The following is an 18,163-nucleotide window of genomic DNA, read 5'->3' as shown; positions in this document are numbered from 1 at the left end:
TGGTACTCTTTTCTGCTGCTTGTTGTTTATCAAAAGTAAGTCTGACTAACATTTACTGTCTAGATTCCCAAACTAAGCTACACTATAAACATTGCATAATATTTTACCATATCTGTGAAGTATAAAATACGGGATAAAAAAATCTTAATTCCTGACAGATGTAGAGATCTGATAAGGTATCTGCATCCTTACAGATCTAATACCTGGATTTGACTGAGGTAAATCATACAGAGGTGTTAATCTGGTGGGGTGTAAATCATTGCAGTAATTGTAAATTTATGTAAGTATTTCTAAAAAGCAGAATAAAACTAGTCTGTGTTTGTAACTGATGACATAAGATTTTTTAATGTGTTTTATCACTGCTGGGAACTGAAGTCAGACTATAGGCATGCAAGCTTTTTCCCCCAAAACACAATTGCATGCTAACATCTATTAATTAAAACTGATAGGCCCAGGGGAGTAGACAAATGCAGCAGCCACCAGTGGGTACAGCATAGACCTCTTAAAACCCCAACAAAAGGAGAAGGTAAATCAAGCTATAAATTATAATTGGCTCTAACTATTGGCAACCCAAAACAGAATTTCAGTTTTGTCATTTTCCACCTTCAATAATGCCTGCATTTCAACAAGCTTGAATACAAGGGCAACAGTATTTTTAAACAGCCTTTTCTTAAGGCATTAAGTTCAAGCCTTAAAATGCTTAGTAACTGCTTGATGAAGGAAGCATGCTACATCTTTGTTAGCTGCTCTCTTATCCAAGGATGCAAAAAAATTCTTCATATGAGTCTTCAGAAATAAAAGGGTATTGACAAGACTGAGAATTTCAAATCTTCCGTAATGTTGTTCTCCCTCTGCTATTTTCCAGAAAAATAAACAACAGGATGGTACCCTCTCCCTCTAAAAAGAAGCCTCTTCTGCATAATTCCTTTTAAGATAAGGTTTATAACAATTCTGTACTTTGAGAAGTTCCTGCCCAGAGATTATGTTCTTTCACCAGTCTTTGTCTTCACCCTTCTGCAGGGCACAGATAATGCCCATGAATTTGAAGAAAGACAGACTTCTTAGTTAGAAAGTATTAGTGCAATGTCAGACAAAGCCGGCAATGAAGCTTTGGCAGATTCCTGTATCAAACGGAGAATCATGTGGGAAGACGCATGCGCAGAAATAATGCCCTGTGCATTCCAATAAAACCACTTAAACTGGGGCCAGAAAAGAGCTCTGGACAACAGCTTGCACTTCAGACATTCCAAAAGCTCAACACACACTGATCTGAAGCCTGTGTCTAAAAAGTGGTAGGGATGTTTATTACTGTCTGTCATCTCCTATCACCTCCCGTTCTTCTGCAGCTTTTAAGAAATGCCTATCAATCTGCTATTGTCTGCTGACAGTCTCCTGCTCCTCCTCAGCAGTGAGATGGCTGCCCAGTAGATCAGTCAATGACTGTCTCATAATTGCCTTGCTAGGTCACTGTCCAACTGTGAATTTGTTTTGACTCTTCAGTCTCCTTAGACTACCCAGTCCACCTCCAAGTGAAAAAATCACTATCAATTCTCTGAAACACCCTGAAAGGCATGAAAACACTCCTTGCAATTCAGAGGTCACCACAAGTTGTCTCCTTTATCAAAACACATTTATGGCCATACCTGCCCTCTCAGACTGATGAAAACTTGAAGCTTCAAATGTTGTTAAATTCTTTCTGATGCTTCCATTGGCCAAAAGGCCACAACAGTTTCTGCACTGTTCAATTCTCTCTCTTCCTCTCCGAGCAAAGGCCTTGGGCAGTAAAGAGGAAGGGGTGAGGAGCAGTAACCAAAGCAATCCTTTCCCTGAGTGATTTGAGAAAATGTTTAGATACTGGTCTCTCTGGTAAGCCTGAAAACATTCAGCATAAGGGCACGCAAAGTCGCGCACAAGGAGAATAATTCCAGGGGGCCAACCAGCTGGAAAGAAGCTGGAAAGAAGCTCTGCAGAGAAGCAACTGAGAATTCCTGGTCAACACCAAGCTGAACGTGAGCCAGCAACATAGGCTTGCAGCAAAGAAGGCCAAAGCCATCCTGGGCTGCACTGGAAAAACATCACCAGTAGATTGAAAGTGGTGATCTTTGATCTCTGCCACGTCTGGATGATAAATCTGCTTCTGGGGTCCTTGATATAAGAAAGACATGCTGGAGCCAGTGCAGCAAGGAGCCATAAATACAGAAAGGGATGGGAGCACATGACATGAGGAATGGCTGAGAGAGTGGGGACTGTTCAGCCCCAAGAAGAAGGGGGGAAAGAAGACCCAGAAGGATTCTAACGTGTGTCAATCCTTAGTGAGGAGGACTAAAGAAGACAGAGTCAAACTCTTCCCAGAGGTGCTCAGAGACTGGACCAGAAGCAATGAACACAAACCGAAACATAGGAAGTTCCATCTGAATGACAGGGAACACTTTTTACTGTGAGGGAAGCTGACAGGAAAAGACTGTCCAGAGAGGTTGTGGAGTTCCATCCTTGGAGATACTCCAAAGCTACCGGAACTTGGTCCTGGGCTACCTGCTGCAGGTGGCCCTGGTCTGAGTAGGGGGTTGTACTACACAACCTCCAGAAGTAAAATTGTTTCACCATGGATTTGTACACTCAAGTGTCAGGTTTAGAGTTGGCACTGCCAGGAAGAGGTGCAAGGCAAATATTCGAACAGTCCTTCTGGGTGATTCCAGGATCTTAAAATACCCATGCACACAGCAAGCAACCTGCACTCTGCTCCCCGCACCACCATAGGGTCTGAAACATGGTGGTTCCAAACTCGTTTAAGTACAAAGGAAGAAATAAAGGCTCTCAAGCAGAAGCCTCCATTCCTCCTGCTCCACTGTAGAGAAAGCGAGATTCATGAAGCCATGGAAAGAATAAATAAGAGGGATTCTGATTCAGAGGAGAGAGTCTTGGTATTGTTTATCTATTTTATCCTTTAATTCCTTGGTGCCAAATGCGCAACCAGTACCCAGAACTCTCCTCCATTGTTTCTCAGTGGGATTAAAGATAGGCTTTCAACCCTTTATTCTAAAGATAAGATAAAGACAGACTTCCTCAAGATAGCCTCTTGACTCTCACTTTTATTTCTGCAAAGTGGCCCAGTTTCAACAGAAAGGAGGAAGAATGATCCTACCTCTTCCTTCCCTACTCTTTACGGAAGGGCAATTATGATCAGGGGATTTACAGCATACAGGCTAAGAAGGTCTTGGAACCGAACTTCCTCATGTTGCCCGTAAGTACTATACACAATGAGGATGGCAGCAGCTGCCACTGTGCTTTGAGCAGCATTGAATGTTTCCTGACAATGTTAGGTGTGGGCCAAGTGCTAGAAAGGGAGAAGGAAACACATTGTCTCCAGGAAACTGGCTGAGAGCACAAGCCTCCTGGTCAAATGGTTAATCTTCAGTTACGCAGTAGTCAAGGCTGGAAGCTTCCAGGTGCCCCAACGAAATTACAGAGAGGTTACTTTGCAAACCCTAAAACAGATATTCTCACCAACTGCAAGTGACCAGGATTTGGCAGACCTGAAACATGAGCAGCTGCAATATCCCTACTGATTCTAGGGACCTGAGTTCTATTAAAATCATGTTTGTGTACCATACTAGGTGGTCAAAATAGGGTGTTAGCATCAAATTCTCCCTAATTATTAACTGCCATTAAAAATCTTGAGATAACTTTTAAGATGAGAAGGTTTCAAGTACCTGCTACCCTCTCTACTGAAGCTATTCAATTAGTTCCAAAACTACAAAACACCTCCCGTGTCTGAGTTAACTTTCCTAGTATTGCCACTACCTCAGCCAACAATCTCACAGCTTTCTTATGTCCCATCAGAAGCTTAGTAAGAGCTTTTACCCCACTTAAGTTTGCTCCAGCAAATGAATGCCATGGTAACTAGGAACCACCTCCTAATTACTGGCCAAAATTTGAATAGAACTGGAACTCAACTAGCTGTGTTCTCAGCTGCCATAGTTTCCACTTAGTACTTACCTAACCCAATGAGATAAGGCACACAACTACATATAAGCAAACTTCATCTTAAGTACACACATACATATAATTCTCTGATTTCTCTGTGATTGAAGTTTGCTTTATATAACTGTGTTTTTTTCAGTTCAAGGTACTTTATACCCACAAGCAATATATTGTCTCAGGCTACCTAGGGTTTAAATGTGCACTTTAAACTTTTAAACTATTTTTTCTTTTAATTTTACACACACACACACACTTTTGCAAGTGATGGTTTGTTTCTCTCTTCAGTCTCATTGAAAACTTACCCTTTCAGGCTTCTTCACAATTTTTTAGTCACATCAGTCACCTGTTGGGCAACATCTGGACTTCGGGCTAGACATCAGCCACTCAACATGAAACTCTTCCCTTCCAGCTACAGGAGTATCTACCAAGTAAAACAGGAAAAAATGCCTCCGATGTGAATGAGTCTGCAGAGGAGGCCATTTTACTACTGTCCTATGCAAACATTTACTCATACAAGAACAGCAAAAGCTTGGGTGTCTAAAGCCAAGTGCCATTAAAAGAGATGATAGAGACCATAGTCTTCAGAGATATGCAGAAAATCTGGCAAAGTCGGTATGAAACAGGGAAACAAGAGCGGATGAGAGTTGAGTATACCATGGTAAAGCCCCACCTACCCAACAGACTGCTCTCCATGCAGCTTTCAAAGGTGTGGCAAACAGGAAGGGGATGCTCTCCCAGCCACAGAGGAACAAAACACAAAGCTCTGAAGCTCCAAGATGAGATGGAGGAGCTACTTCCTACTCCCAGACCATGGGGCTGCACTCAAAAGCTTCAGTTTCTACGTAGTGCCTGGCAAGCATCAAAATGTTTATGTGGATTTGAGTCTTCAGTGCCATACAACAGACTGGGACCAGTTCACTGAATGAAGGCATGGATATGGTCTCAGGAATACCTAGTGACACTGTCCCCATTACAGAAGGAATACAGAACCTGCCTTTGGATGTGAAGGCAATTTCAAGGCAATCCATTAATGGCAAAGTGTTCCTAAAGCCAAGGTACACCTGTCCATAAGAGACGCAAAAGAAGGAATCTTCACAAAAGCCCAAACTCCTCAACACATTACTCCAAGATATTCAACAAGTCATAGGATAGCAAAGTGTGCCCCTTCCACAAACACCACCCACAGCAGTGTGAAATCTGGTATCAGAAGGGTGTGGGGAAGAAAAGGTCCCTGCCACTGACCAGGTGTACCTAGAAAAAGGAAGCCACACTGGCCAGTATAAGATGTATGTCTTTATCCTAAGGGGGTGACAAGCTCTGTTAGCCCCACACTGCTGAAGGAAAATCAGCAGACCAAAAAATTGAGATAGGGCAAGTTCCTGGAAAGCAACGAGCAAGTGGTCTCAAATCGAAGGATGCATTTGTAATCCTCCAGTGCAAGCAGTGAAAAGAGCTCAGTGTCCATAGTCCTGTGCCCTGTAACAGTGCCCTGTTCGCAGGCTGGCACGCTGCAGTACGTGCTGATGTCAGCATGAACTGGCAGAGAGGGTTTACAAGAAGGCTTTTAGCTCAGAGTTAGAAACAGGAATCAGGAAGACAGAAAGGTACAGAGCCAGAGGAGAGGGACACAGCCTCTTTACCAATGACCCTAACTGCTTTCACTTCTCCTGAAATCCATATAGTCTACTCAGAGAAGCACTTCAAATTCCCCTGGATCCCCAGTTTTACGATCTCTGTGTGAAGAATACAGTCATTTAACCAATATTTCTTCCTATGGTTTTCTGCTATGAGGAGTGCTGGAAAGGAAAATTACAAGTACTGTTTTAGAAACTTTCATTGCTATCAGGACATCCAGAACAGGAGAGAAATACTGCACCCTTTTTAGCCCTTATGATTCATGAGACAGCACATATCCGGCCTCTGATCAGCCCAGGATTGAAGGTAGCCTAGTTTGCAGATTGATTCTCAGCTTCACTTTCAGGGAAAATTACAGATTTGCATGTGGGTGTTACAGATGGAAACATTTCTCCACCAGGTGGTTTTAATGAAAACTGGTGGCAGTTTTGTTGAGACATTTGGATAATCAGAAAATCTTTTAACAGAGATAATACGAAGGGGTGGTGATTATATGTGACTTTTATAATATAGCTGTGTCATCTGATAGCACCACTGTATATTTGTAACAAACCTTTATAAAGTTATGGAAGTAAATTCTTGTCAAAATTCCAGTCTTAAAAGAGTTGCTCCATGGAAAGGTGTGTCAAACTCTTATCCCAAAACGAAAGTAAGTGTTCAGCATACAGAAAAGGCAGATGATCTCAGAAAATCTAGTGGCTCTCTCTATGAGTTGAATCATAACCCATAAGAAAACTATTTGCTGTGACCTGATTTTTACAAACTAATGATATAGCTAAAGCAAGTATACAGGTTTTTAAGTTTTCCAATGTATTTTCCCTTAATTTCTGGCTCTTTAAACAAAGACAGAAATCTATTTAAAATCACAATTTCTTAGGCCAGTGGAGAGCCTAGACTGCTATTCTTATTATTTTAAAGAACTTTCGTAGGAAAATAAACTTTTAAATTTGGCTATCACAAACCTTTGAAGATAATACAAAGTAATTTCCAGCTGAATTGACAAAGCACTATTTTTGCCCTTTTCTAAAATTTATATTTAAAGTGTTCTAAGTTCATTTAGTGAAACTGCTGAAGATTCCCATAATCTTACAGAAAAGGAAATATCAGTCCAGAATTCAGAAACACGAATGCAAAAGGAAAAAAAAAAAAAAAAGGGGGGGGGAAGTGAAAAAAGGAGGAAAATTTATTCTCTACCCAATGTTAACAAGAATAGGGCTGAGAAAATACCATCTCTATCAAGGGAAGTTCATTCTCATTCTCACAGTGACTGTAAGATTTATAGTATTCCTCTACAACATCATCACAGAACCAGTAATCTTCTTCACAGAATAAAAGCTAAATATTTGTAGAGAAGTAGCTGTGCTGGAGGACAAGGAACAGAAGGATACATATAGTTTAGAGGCTTTGAGCTACTCCTTTATTTAATTTTTTTCTGATGAATAGAAACTGAGGAGGGATCCTTCACTCACGTTTCCTCACGGTGACTAACACAACGCATTTTCACAGAACATTTCTCATTCTAACCACCCCACCTCCAAGGGTAGCCACACCCCAAGCACAATGAACTGCAACAGCAAACTGAACTCTTCGTCTTCAACTGAGATCCAAGCACCACAGTCCCGGACAGCTCCTCGCCAGCACAGCACTGGCAGCTGGGCCTCAGTACCGACCATTGCAATGATCTCTAGTAGCCCCTGTAAAAATTCAGAGTCAAGAACGAATAGGAAGGGACAGTACTAAATGTACTAAAACGCTGTCCCAGCTTCACCATGCACAGCGCACGGGGCCGAAGTCGGGAGCCTGCGGGGGTTTGGTCTCCAGCCGTGGAGAAGAGCTGGCACCTGCATCGCTCAAGTGGGTATTTCCGATGCAGCCAAAAGAAACACCCAGACCACGTCACACCTTCAGCGCATCCCCTCCGAGCACAGGTGCACGCAAGCAGGCGACAGTGAGGTAAGGATACACCTCCTGTGGCACGGAGGGTCTGCGTGGCGTCAGAGGCTCACACTGTTCCAGTCACCTCTCCCACCACCTCCCGCCCGGAGCGAACAGGCCTGACGGGCTGTCAGAAGACGAGAAACCGTGATTCTCCTCCACAGGCCACGACTCCAATCTGTTTATTCTCATCACTTGCAGTAAGCGATTCAGCAACGTTACGTTTGAAGCCTCCGACTGACGGAGGAGGCTAAAAAATGTGATCACATGCGGTGTTTCGCAGGGACGAGGGGGTGAGGGAAAAGGTTCAAAAGAGGCTGTGGGGATCCGGTTTCCAAACATGGCACCTACCCACACCCCGCGTTCCCCGCACCGCTCCCCGTGCCGCCGGCAGCGGGATAAACCCACTCCCCCGCCGTCCCGCCACCACGCACGCACGCCCGCCCGCTCGCTGGAATGAGCAGCGCGACTAATTCGATCTATTTCCTAATTACGAAGGCCCTGCTGCCCTGCAGAGCGCTGCTGCCCGTGGCTGCCCACCCTGGGGCCGGCGGCACGGGCGGGCGGAGCGGGGCTCCGGGGGTGTGCCGGGCGGGGGCAGCCGCCCCAGCCCCGCGGCGGGCGGCAGCGGTGGCCGAGCCAGGCGGGGGCAGCACGGCAGCCGCGGAGGCTCCCGCACGGAGGGAAACCCCACCCAGCGGCCCCTCCTGGCAGAGGCGGGGTTTTGGGGACCCCAAAGGAATCCCACCTCGCCCCTCACCCCCATGTCGGGGTTTCCGCCCGCCCTGCGCTGCCGGCTCCCTCGGGGCGGGGAGGGCCGCCGTCCCGCTCCGTCCCGCCGTGCCGGGCTCCCCCGGTGGTGCTGCCTCGGGAGGAGCTGCCCGGGGTGGGGGAGGAGGAAGTTACGGGCCGGGAGCGGAGCGGGACCGGGGCTCAGCGGCTCCAGCCCCGCCGAGCAGGGCGAAGCCGGCCGGCTCCTGGCACCGGCCGGCTCCCGCTGTGGCAGCGCCCGCTCCGCCCGCCGGCGATCGGTGCATGAATGAGTGCCTGAATGAATGAATGACTGGCGTCTGCTTACTTGAGCATGGCCTCTTCTTTTTCTTCCTCCTCTTTCTGCCGGTCCATCACTGCCATGATGATGTTCCTCTCCTCCTCTGTTAGGTGGCTCAGGTCGGGCAGCTCCTGCATCGGGGGGGGCACCGTGGGCGGGCGAGGGCCGCGGGGCCCCACCGAAGAAGACATTTTCTTTCCGCCTCTCCCTTACACCTTCTACCTTTGCACGGCGAGCCCAGCTAGCCTCTCCTCCGCCCCCTTCACAGGCTAGTCCTCCGAGCAGCGGCAGCCGGCAGCTCTCTGGCAGCAGCGGAGGAGGCGGAGACCCAGCCTTTCATGGTTGCTTGCATCCACCCCGGCCCGGTGCTGCCGCTGCTCGCTCCTTTTGTTTCCGCGGCTTCGGGGAGCTCAGGGGCTGCCGCGCCGCCGCCCGCAGCCCATCCTCCCGGCGGTGGGCGTGCGGGGCGGAGGTGCGGTGGCGCGGAGGGCTCCGGATCGCCGCCGGCGGGCTGCGTGCGGGAGTGGGGGGGCGGTGCGCGCCGCCGGCCGGCCGGGAAGGGCGGGTGCTGCCGCCGCCGCCGCGATGCTCCGCCGCTGCGAGCCTGGCGCTGGAGGAGGGAGGGAGGGAGCGAGGGAGGGAGGGGAGCTCGGTGCCGGTGAGGCGGAGTCCGAGGCGCGGCGCCGCTGCCTCTGCCCCTGCCCGCGCCGGGCACCCGGGCCGGCCGCGCCTCTCCCTCCCCGCCGCCCCCCGGGCTCGTCCGGCGGTCACACGGCCGCGGCGCCTGGCTCCGGCACCGCCGCTCTCCTCACGTCCTCCTCCAGATTTCCTGACCGCAGGTGCTTGCCCGGGTTCCCGCCAGGGCAGCCGGCTCGCCCGAAGCAGGGCCACCCGTGGGAGGGTGCGGGTTTGCTGGGGGCTGCCTGGGGCGCCGGGAAGCCTTGGGCTCCCAGTGCTGCCGCCACTCCCTCGGGCGTGAGCCGTGCTGGCCCCAGCTGCAGCCCCCTTGCCTTTAGCCAGCGCTATCACCGCTCGACCGTCCGTTCCTGAGGGTCCCACGCTTCAGCACTTTCTTCATACGCTTCTTAAACCCCCTTAGTGCCACCCATGCCATGATCCACACACACCTCCCACGCGGGTAACAAGTGCTCTTATTTATCAGACCCGTTTTCAAACTACTGTGACCCACTAAAACTGACCACGAAACATGTCACAGTGCCAACTGCTCAACTGAGGGGTTAGAGCACAGTGAAACAAAATGTTATGTCCAGAGCGAGATGGCTTCCCTGCCAATTTCTGGTCTACCAGCTCTGAGTAACTTCATTTTGGGGAGCTGGTAATGAATGCTGCAGTGCTTCTCTACAGGAAAACATCTGCATGTAATCCACTGGCCAAAAGCTCTTGCCTATAGCTCTGAAGCATCCTCTGCTCACACATGTGCCTGTCAGTGAATGAAATCATTCAGGCTACTTAGAAATGCAAAGCTAAAATACAGAGAAAACTGAACTTTCAAGTAAAATGGGAGCTACCACTAACACACGCTGACACTTAAGACCTCTCAGTCGTGCTTCTGCTGAGGTCACAGCATGGAAACAGCTCTGGTTTCTACAGAGATTGTCTGATGAGCACGAACCAAAGGGGAAAAATAATCTATGCTGGCAGTGTTCAATGCTTCTTTCTGCCAAACTTGCCAAGTTTGGAATAGGGAGAGGGACCAGATTTCTCCCAGCTATACTAATACCTCTCACAAATTCTGAAAGCCATGAACCTTCATGACCCTTTGAATCTGAGAGGAATTACTGAGGCCATCTGCCTGTATTCCCCCAAGAGATTTTCTGCAGGACACAATTTGATAACACAAATTATAAAGAAAAAAAACATAATAAGCACTATGGTTACCACTAGAACTTTTATAGGATAATGTCTGAGTTCAGTTCAGAAACAGAAGTCTCCCAACTTTTCCAGCACACGAAGGAAACGGAAACTTGAATGACCGACAGATGGCTCAGAAGAGATTACAATGGTGTTAATAAGCAAAGCACTATGAAAAGCTGGTAAATATAATAATGTTACACTCAGTTTAAGACACAGACCCTCCACTAACTTGTGTTGTGATTTGTCCCAGAGCCTGGCCACATTATTACTGCTAGATGTAATCCTTCTAGCTAAGTACTAACAAATCAATAAAATCACTTCCTGCCATCTGTGACCGGCAGGGGAGATAGCCTTCATGTAGCAGGCTGGTGCTGAAGAATTTATCCATTCATTAACAACAGGCAGCCACTTCAAAACTAAAGGAAGCAAGTCTGAAAAAAGATGGTAAGAAGAAGGTGAGGTACCACCATATGTTTAGTATCAGAAATAACTAAAACATGACTGGAATGGTAATAATAGACATCACGATTACATTGTTAGAGGTATCCATAGGTAGTCCATACTCAATCCTTCAGATAATTTGGGTGGACCAGCATATTCCAAGTAAAGGATGAAGCTCAAGTAACTTCATTCACTAGAGCAATGGCCTTGGTGTTCAAGAACTGCAGCTTTAAGCCCAAACTAACCAAAATACAAAAGGTCTAAGACCATAAGATCCAAGTGTCTCCAAGATAATTTTATGAACAAAATATTACATGAGGTTAAATTATCCTACTCACCTTTCTGCTTAATAATTACTGACACAGTTACTTATATCTATCCTGTATTTGTGTTAATTGCTTTATACTGGGTCAAGCATGTGAATTCCTACTGCTCTGTGGAAAATACAAAATGAATACAAAGAGTATAGGTTTTTATATATAGTTTCTTATAAATTAAAAGGGAAAGCTGGAAACTCTTGCAGAATACAGGTTTAAAAAGTTATGAAAGTTGTAGTGTGGACTTGCACCAAGCCAATACTGTGACTAAAACTGTTTTGCTGAAAAGCACATAATCACAGAAACATTCAGGTTGGAAGGCACCACTGGAGGACATCTGGTCCAGCCAACCTGGTCAGTCAGGGTCAGCTAGAGCAGGTTGCTAAGGACCGCATCCAGATGGCTTTGAGACTCTCCAAGGATGGGGACTCCACAGCCTCTCTGGGCTACCTGTGCCAGTGCTTAGTCACCTGCGCAGTGAAAAAGTGTTTTCTCATGTTCAGACCCCTTTCAGTTTCTGCCCATTGCTTCCTCTGTCACTGGGCACCGTTGAAAAGAGCCTGACTCAATCTTGCTTACACCCTCCCATCAGATATTTATTCACATCTGTAAGATGCCTCTGAGCCTTCTGTTCTCTAGGCTAACTAGTTCCATCTCTCAGCCTTTCCTCATATGACATGCTCCAATTCCTAAACTATCTTCCTTGCCCTTCACTTGACCAGCTGTTCTATGTCCATGTCTTTCTTGTGCCAGGGAGCCATGAATTAGAATTGTCACTCCAGGTGTGGCTTTAACAGTGCTGAGCAGATGGGAAGGTTCACCTCTTTCAGGCTTTTGGCAACATTTTTCCCAATGTCTGCAAAATCCTAGACACAGCAAATGATTTTGTATTGTTTTTCTACAAAAGCAGTAGAATTTACTAGAGAGAAATAAAGAAGAAACCACAAAAGTCACCTCATTTTTTGACAGGTCTACATGAAGAGACTGAGCTCTTATTGTCAGTATTTCCAGCCTTTAGTGGTTGTTTTCTGATTTGCACACATTTGTTTTGTAATCATGAAATATCTGATACTGTTGTCCAATCAACAGTGTGTGGGAAGCCTAGTGTAGTTCAATATATTATATCCCAAAGTTGTAATGATACATGAGAGCCTTGAAGAGAATTTCATTGCCTGGTTAGTAAGAATTACCTTTGCTTAGTAACAGCCGAAGTCTTGTCACTGACAGGTATCCTATTAAACCAATTTCTCTGAAGTCCTGTCTAGAGAAGATTGCTGTGAAATCTAGAAATGGAATATCAATATAGCTATTGTAACATATCAGGTAAATTACTTTCCTAAACTTGAAAAGCCAATTATTATGATGGAATCCATAACAAAAGGTTATTCTCAGTTGGTAACAACGAATGTTCACTTGTTGTCATGCATAGGGCATCATAACATATGCCCTATGCATGACAAATGCATATTTCTTTATGGTTCTACACCTCCCCTCAATCTTAGGAACCTTCCTTCTCCCCTGTATCTTCCTTCTGTATTGACCAAAGGCCACATTCTAAATTTCTCATTTCCACCAATACTCCCTTTTCACTAGCTGTAAGCAATCATGGTTGTCTGTTTCCTTGCATAAGGCAAACTGAAAGAAGAAACAAGCAATTCAGAGGGTTTTCCTGTAGGTTCCTTGCCTACAAGAGTGGTGCTCTTTCTCAGACTGATGGAAGAGTGGAGATAGTGAAAGCTGTGGAGGAGTTTTCAGTCTCAGTGGGTTTGCCATTTAAAGGACAGCCATGAAGGATGAAATATCGTGTAGCATCAAGGGCTCAAAGTAATTTCTCACGATAAGTTAATGAAAGTGGGACACTGAGACCTCTCTCTCTCAAGAAGTTGAAGGATTTTTAAAATTTCAAAGAATACAAATTCAAAGTAAAATATCGTATCAACAAATCATAATTTTCAAGAGCAGGGGTTTTTTTTGGCATCTGACTCATGACTTTTAATTTCTTTAAGTTTGGTAGTACCACAGTACTTTAAGAGAGAGAAGAAGGTCAGAGCTAGCTCTAGCATGAGAAGAAAGGGGAACAGTCCTTTCCAAGGCAGAAAGAAAACACTGGAACAAAGGGATTTCATTTCAGGTAGGAATTTCAGGCCCTGTTCTGGACAAGATCTGGTATTATGCATAACTTTATCATGAGTGCCAATATCCTGCAGCGATGAACATTTTAAAAATTGTCTCAGGCAGAAGTCTTGGGCTTCTTTTAAATATATTTTATAAAAAGGAAAAAAAAAAAAAAAGGCAAGCAATAAATGCCCCTACCTCTAAACAACAAACAAGCAGTTCCATTGACAGCAAACCTTATGGAGCCTGCTTTTGGATGACAGCTTTGATTCTCCAGTGTAAAATAATGCAGCTGAGTTGACACTTTCACCTGTTCTTTACTGGCACACAAATCTGAGTCTCCTCTATCTGGTTGCTGATCTTTGTAAAACTCACAGGAGCTCAGTGTTTTTAAACCTCTCCTCTCCTTTTTTGTTATGCTTCTTTCAAATTGGTCAAGAGATTCAAATGTTATTGCTGGAGTACTGGCAGAAAAGCAGTGCAATTGCATAGCTTGGTTTTCTTAAGGAAATAGACTAGAAACCCTGTCCCACCCCCATAGGTCTCTAATTATTCCCTTTGCTCTTCTCAGTTCTCTCCTGTTTAGCTGTGTATTTCTGGCATGACAGTTTCCAGAAAATCATCCCATCCTTCAGGTGCAGCTTGCCAAAAATGCATAAACAGGAACTGTCACCTTCCTCCTCCCCAATAAGATGTTTCTGTATGTGCAGCTCCAAATCAGACCCTTTTAGGTGCACCAGTGCGTTTGCAAACTGCTATGTGATTTGAATCCATTATGAGCCGATTTTTATTTAAGTCAGACTACTTTCCAAATGTGTTTGTTAAATAATGATTTTTTAACTCAGAAATACTAACAAGGTTTTAAGTTCAACATAATTTTCCAAGATACTAAAATCGGTTTCCACTTTTTCCCCTTTAACTAAAAGAAAGTTGAAAAGTGATATAACTGACACCACCCTCCATCCTAAAAAACCAACATCTGCTTTTTGTTTCTCTTCTGAACCTATTGTGTAAAGCTGATAGTGTAGACAGATTCAACCCCATTTAGTTCAGAGGAACTCTGCATATGGCCATTGCATAGAAAGACCCTACATTTATAATATCTCTTTTATATATTTCAGAAAGGCTGAGAAGTGTTAGAGCTCAGACAGTACAAACAGAAGCCTAGTACTTTTTGTCAGCAATCTGGAAGTTGCAAAAGTTGGAAAATTTTCAGTTCAAGCATTGAAATAGCACAACATCTTCTGTAATTGTAGACCATATCTTTTTGGGATAAGAATTTTATTGTTGCTCCAGTTTTTTTGGTGGACATGTCTAATATAATAATAATAATAATAATAATAATAAATCTATTTACTGCCAATTGAAGTATCTTAACATTATTTTTTCTCCAAAAGAAAATCTTCAATAAAATCTTGAATGTTTTATGCTATGACTGAGGTAGATAGTGCAGTAAAGGTGAGACCTAAATGACCTAAACCAGCAAATAAACAAAGTGCTAAAGTACACTGAGGTCTCCTGCTATATATGTAGCCACAAGCCCTCCAGAAGCTGCCAGCAACTCAGAAATACTATTGTTGAGAGAATACAAGAGAATCCTGCAGTTTTATCAAGCCTAATTGGCAGTAAACATCTGATTCCCTTGACCGGCTGTAAGAAAGCAGCAGGTAAGAGGATTGCAGTGAGGGAGAACGGTGTCATGTTCCAAAGCTGTTCATACAGTGGAGGATGTGCTAGGGCAAGTTCAGTCATACAATCTATTGCAGCCTTATCGTAATCTCATCCATCTCTATTCACAAATTGCAAGATACTGTAAAGGTCAGTGTTAGTACTAAAATGGGCACTAAAATGGGGTCCTGATGGAACAGTTTGCCTTAAAAAGTAGTGGGGCAAAGTCTGTAGGAGAAAGTATCTGTAATTATCCAATGGATATCATCAGAAGAGATGAACAAACTTTAAGGCACACAAGCCCTTTTACATTCAAAAAGAAATAGCAAAATTCACGCTAAGCAGAGCCTGGAAACAGTTGCTTTGAACTTAACTTCATTATTTTAATCAGCCAGACAACATGAGGAAAAAAAAAAGAGTGTTTGAAATATGTGGAAAAAAGAGGATATTTGTAAGAGGAGTAAAGCATTTTTGGAAAATAGAAGGAAAGACAGACAGAAAAATAATTATTACCTGTGAAAGAAGATGTCAGATGAGAGGCAAGAACAACCAGATGTCATAAAACCAATATGCATACTGAGTTAATGACTTCAAACAAAATGTAGTTTCATCAAAATGAAAGCATTTGTCAGGAATGTGTCAGTATCAACTGCATTGTTCAACTGGAGAAAAAACGTTTTATTTCTGTGGTGTAGAACTTCTTGATTTTGATTCATTTTGTTTGAACTTTATACTATACTGAATTCTTGAAAGAACAGCCACGGATGAAAAAGATGTCACACATATATTGTATTTAAGAAGTCAAACACTTCAGTTTAAGAGGCACAGCTGTATTACAGAGAAAGCATGAAAATCGAAGTTGTGATAATTCCAAAGCAACATTTTGGGGAATGTTTGTTTTGCAAATAATTTTGATTTTTTTCTGTTCCAATTCAGTACCCTGAAAAAAAAGGAAAAAAAATCACGTCAGGCATAACCCCGCTCTCAGCCAGTTGTACCATCTTTTTAGCTGGGGAAGCTGAGGCAGGGACTGAGTAAGTGCCATTATCCAAGTCATCAAGTGAGTCACTGGAAGTGAGAAGGAAATTGCAAAGGGTCACATCCAATTCCTGTGGTCTTACTATTCATTTGCATTCCACATCCTAGGGTGCTCTTACAATCAAGTTGAATAATCTATGTAGTCACTTCCCTTAGTATTTCTTCAGTTGCTGTAATCTGAGTCACAACAAAGACTAGCAGTCCATCATACTGCAGAGTAAAACATGTGATCTTAAACAGGTGATTTAAAGTATTTCTTTCAATATTGATCTGTAAACCAGCTGTTACCTTTTCTCTTTCAAAAATGTTATTTTTGTTACCAAAAAGCTGCTTCTTATTTATGTGTTAAATATCTTTTCTCTTGTATATATAATCCTCTCTATTTGTTCTGAGTCTTTAGCTAAATATATATTTTTAATGCATAAGGAAGTACCAAACTGTGAAGAGGGAGGAAATTCAGAACGATGGCACCTAAATCAGTGTGTCCCCATCAAATGCCTTGCCCTAAATAATCTTGTTTCATCATTCAAACAATACAATATAACAGTTTATATGAAGTGCCATGCTTCATAAATGAAAAACACAGAAAGAAGTTTGAAGTAAGTAATTCACTGATGCCTGGAGATTATGTTCCAAAAACTACTTCCCATTGGTCCCAATAGTCATTTTGTTGCCAAAGAATTATATTTATCGATTACTTTGCAAGTCACCTTTAAAAGCTGAAATGCTGAAAGCAAAGATGAAACTCTAGCTAGGTTTTCTCCACGTCTCAGGGTGTATGAAATTATGTGCTGAACTCCTAAAAGAGAGCTCTGTGATGTCTTGTCAATACTTGGGATTCAACATGGAAAGGAATATCTGTGTAAGTGTAGATTTATGTTTCAAATAGAATTGTATGTGTTGAAACACTTTTTGTGCTGAAGGTTAATTAGAGAGAAGATTTTTACAAGTAGCAGAATGTCTTCAGTTACAGTCAATATTGTTACCTTTTGGGCTAAAAATGAAATCAAAGTGCCAGAACAGAAGATTATCAGGATGAGGAAAATGGAGTAGAATTAATGATTTTGCAATGAAGGTGAAAGCATTCAGGTCTCAGCAGAGTAGTAGAGAAACAGAAGATGGAACTCAGATGTTGGTAATCGTAGAGTGAGAGTAGCAGGCTCCAGGGTCAGAACACGACAGCATAAACTCTGCTGCAGTCTGAAAGCAAAGGAATTGTACCAAAACTACTGATGATATGACTGAACAACTACCAATTTACAACTGGTTTAGTTCCTTACTTTTTCCTGATGGAACAAAAACAGCCAGTGGCATGCTGTGATCCTAGTGTACAAAATATAATGAGATGAAAAAAGTGTACCATGTAATTGCTACAGTAGAATTCTATGTTTAGTTAGAGCTTAGAAGCAAATTGAATTAACAAACTGACCACCTTAAAAAGTAGCACAGAAGCCGGATTGAAATGCCAGACCCAAAGAGGGAGGCTATAGAATGGGGTCAACACTATCAGCCTTCCAGCCAAGAGCTAGGCTGAACTAAGCTGTAAGAAGCCAGCTGAGCATGAGCCAGTGTGTGCCCAGGTGGCCAAGAAGGCCAATGGCCAAGAAGGCCAATATCAGCAACAGTGTGGCCAGCAGGACCAGGGCAGTGATTGTCCCTCTGTACTCAGCACTGGTGACGCCACACCTCAAGTCCTGTGTTCTGGGCCCCTCAGTTCAGGAAGGACATTGAGGTGCCAGAGTGTTTCCAGAGAAAGGCAACAGAGCTGGGGAAGGGTCTGGAGCACAAGTCCTATGAGGAGCAGCCAAGGGAGCTGGGGCTGTTTAGCCTGGAGAGGAGAAGGCTCAGGGGAGACCTTATCGCTCTCTACAACTGTGTGAAAGGAGGCTGGTAGCCAGGTGGGGGTCAGCCTCTTCTCCCAAGTAGCAGGGGACAGGATGAGATGAAAGGGCCTCAAGTTGTGCAATGGGAGGTTCAGATTGGACATTAGGAAAAACTTCATCATTGAAAGGGTGGCCAGGCACTGGAATAAGCTGCCCAGGGAAGTGATGGAATCACCATCCCTGGAAGTGTTCAGAAGTGGATATGACACTTGGGGATATCATTT

The 18,163-nt window shown here is 44.2% G+C and overlaps 1 protein-coding gene across 25 annotated transcripts in view; it reads right to left on the bottom strand.

Annotated features, from left to right (window-relative positions):
- The window catches only part of RIMS1 (regulating synaptic membrane exocytosis 1), a 319,206-nt gene extending 310,141 nt beyond the window's left edge, over nt 1–9,065 (bottom strand). For all 25 annotated transcript variants that reach the window (XM_048299528.1, XM_048299532.1, XM_048299536.1 and 22 more), the window contains exon 1: nt 8,630–9,065. In XM_048299528.1, the coding sequence (XP_048155485.1) occupies nt 8,630–8,793 (164 nt within the window). In that variant the 5' untranslated portion in view covers nt 8,794–9,065. The remainder of the gene's footprint in view (nt 1–8,629) is intronic.
- Between the last annotated feature and the right edge of the window lie 9,098 nt (nt 9,066–18,163).

Source organism: Corvus hawaiiensis, chromosome 3 (genome assembly GCF_020740725.1).
Source record: "Corvus hawaiiensis isolate bCorHaw1 chromosome 3, bCorHaw1.pri.cur, whole genome shotgun sequence".
Taxonomy (NCBI): Eukaryota; Metazoa; Chordata; class Aves; order Passeriformes; family Corvidae; genus Corvus; species Corvus hawaiiensis.
The sequence above is the reverse complement of the archived record's forward strand: the minus strand, read 5'-3'. Positions and strand labels throughout refer to the sequence as shown.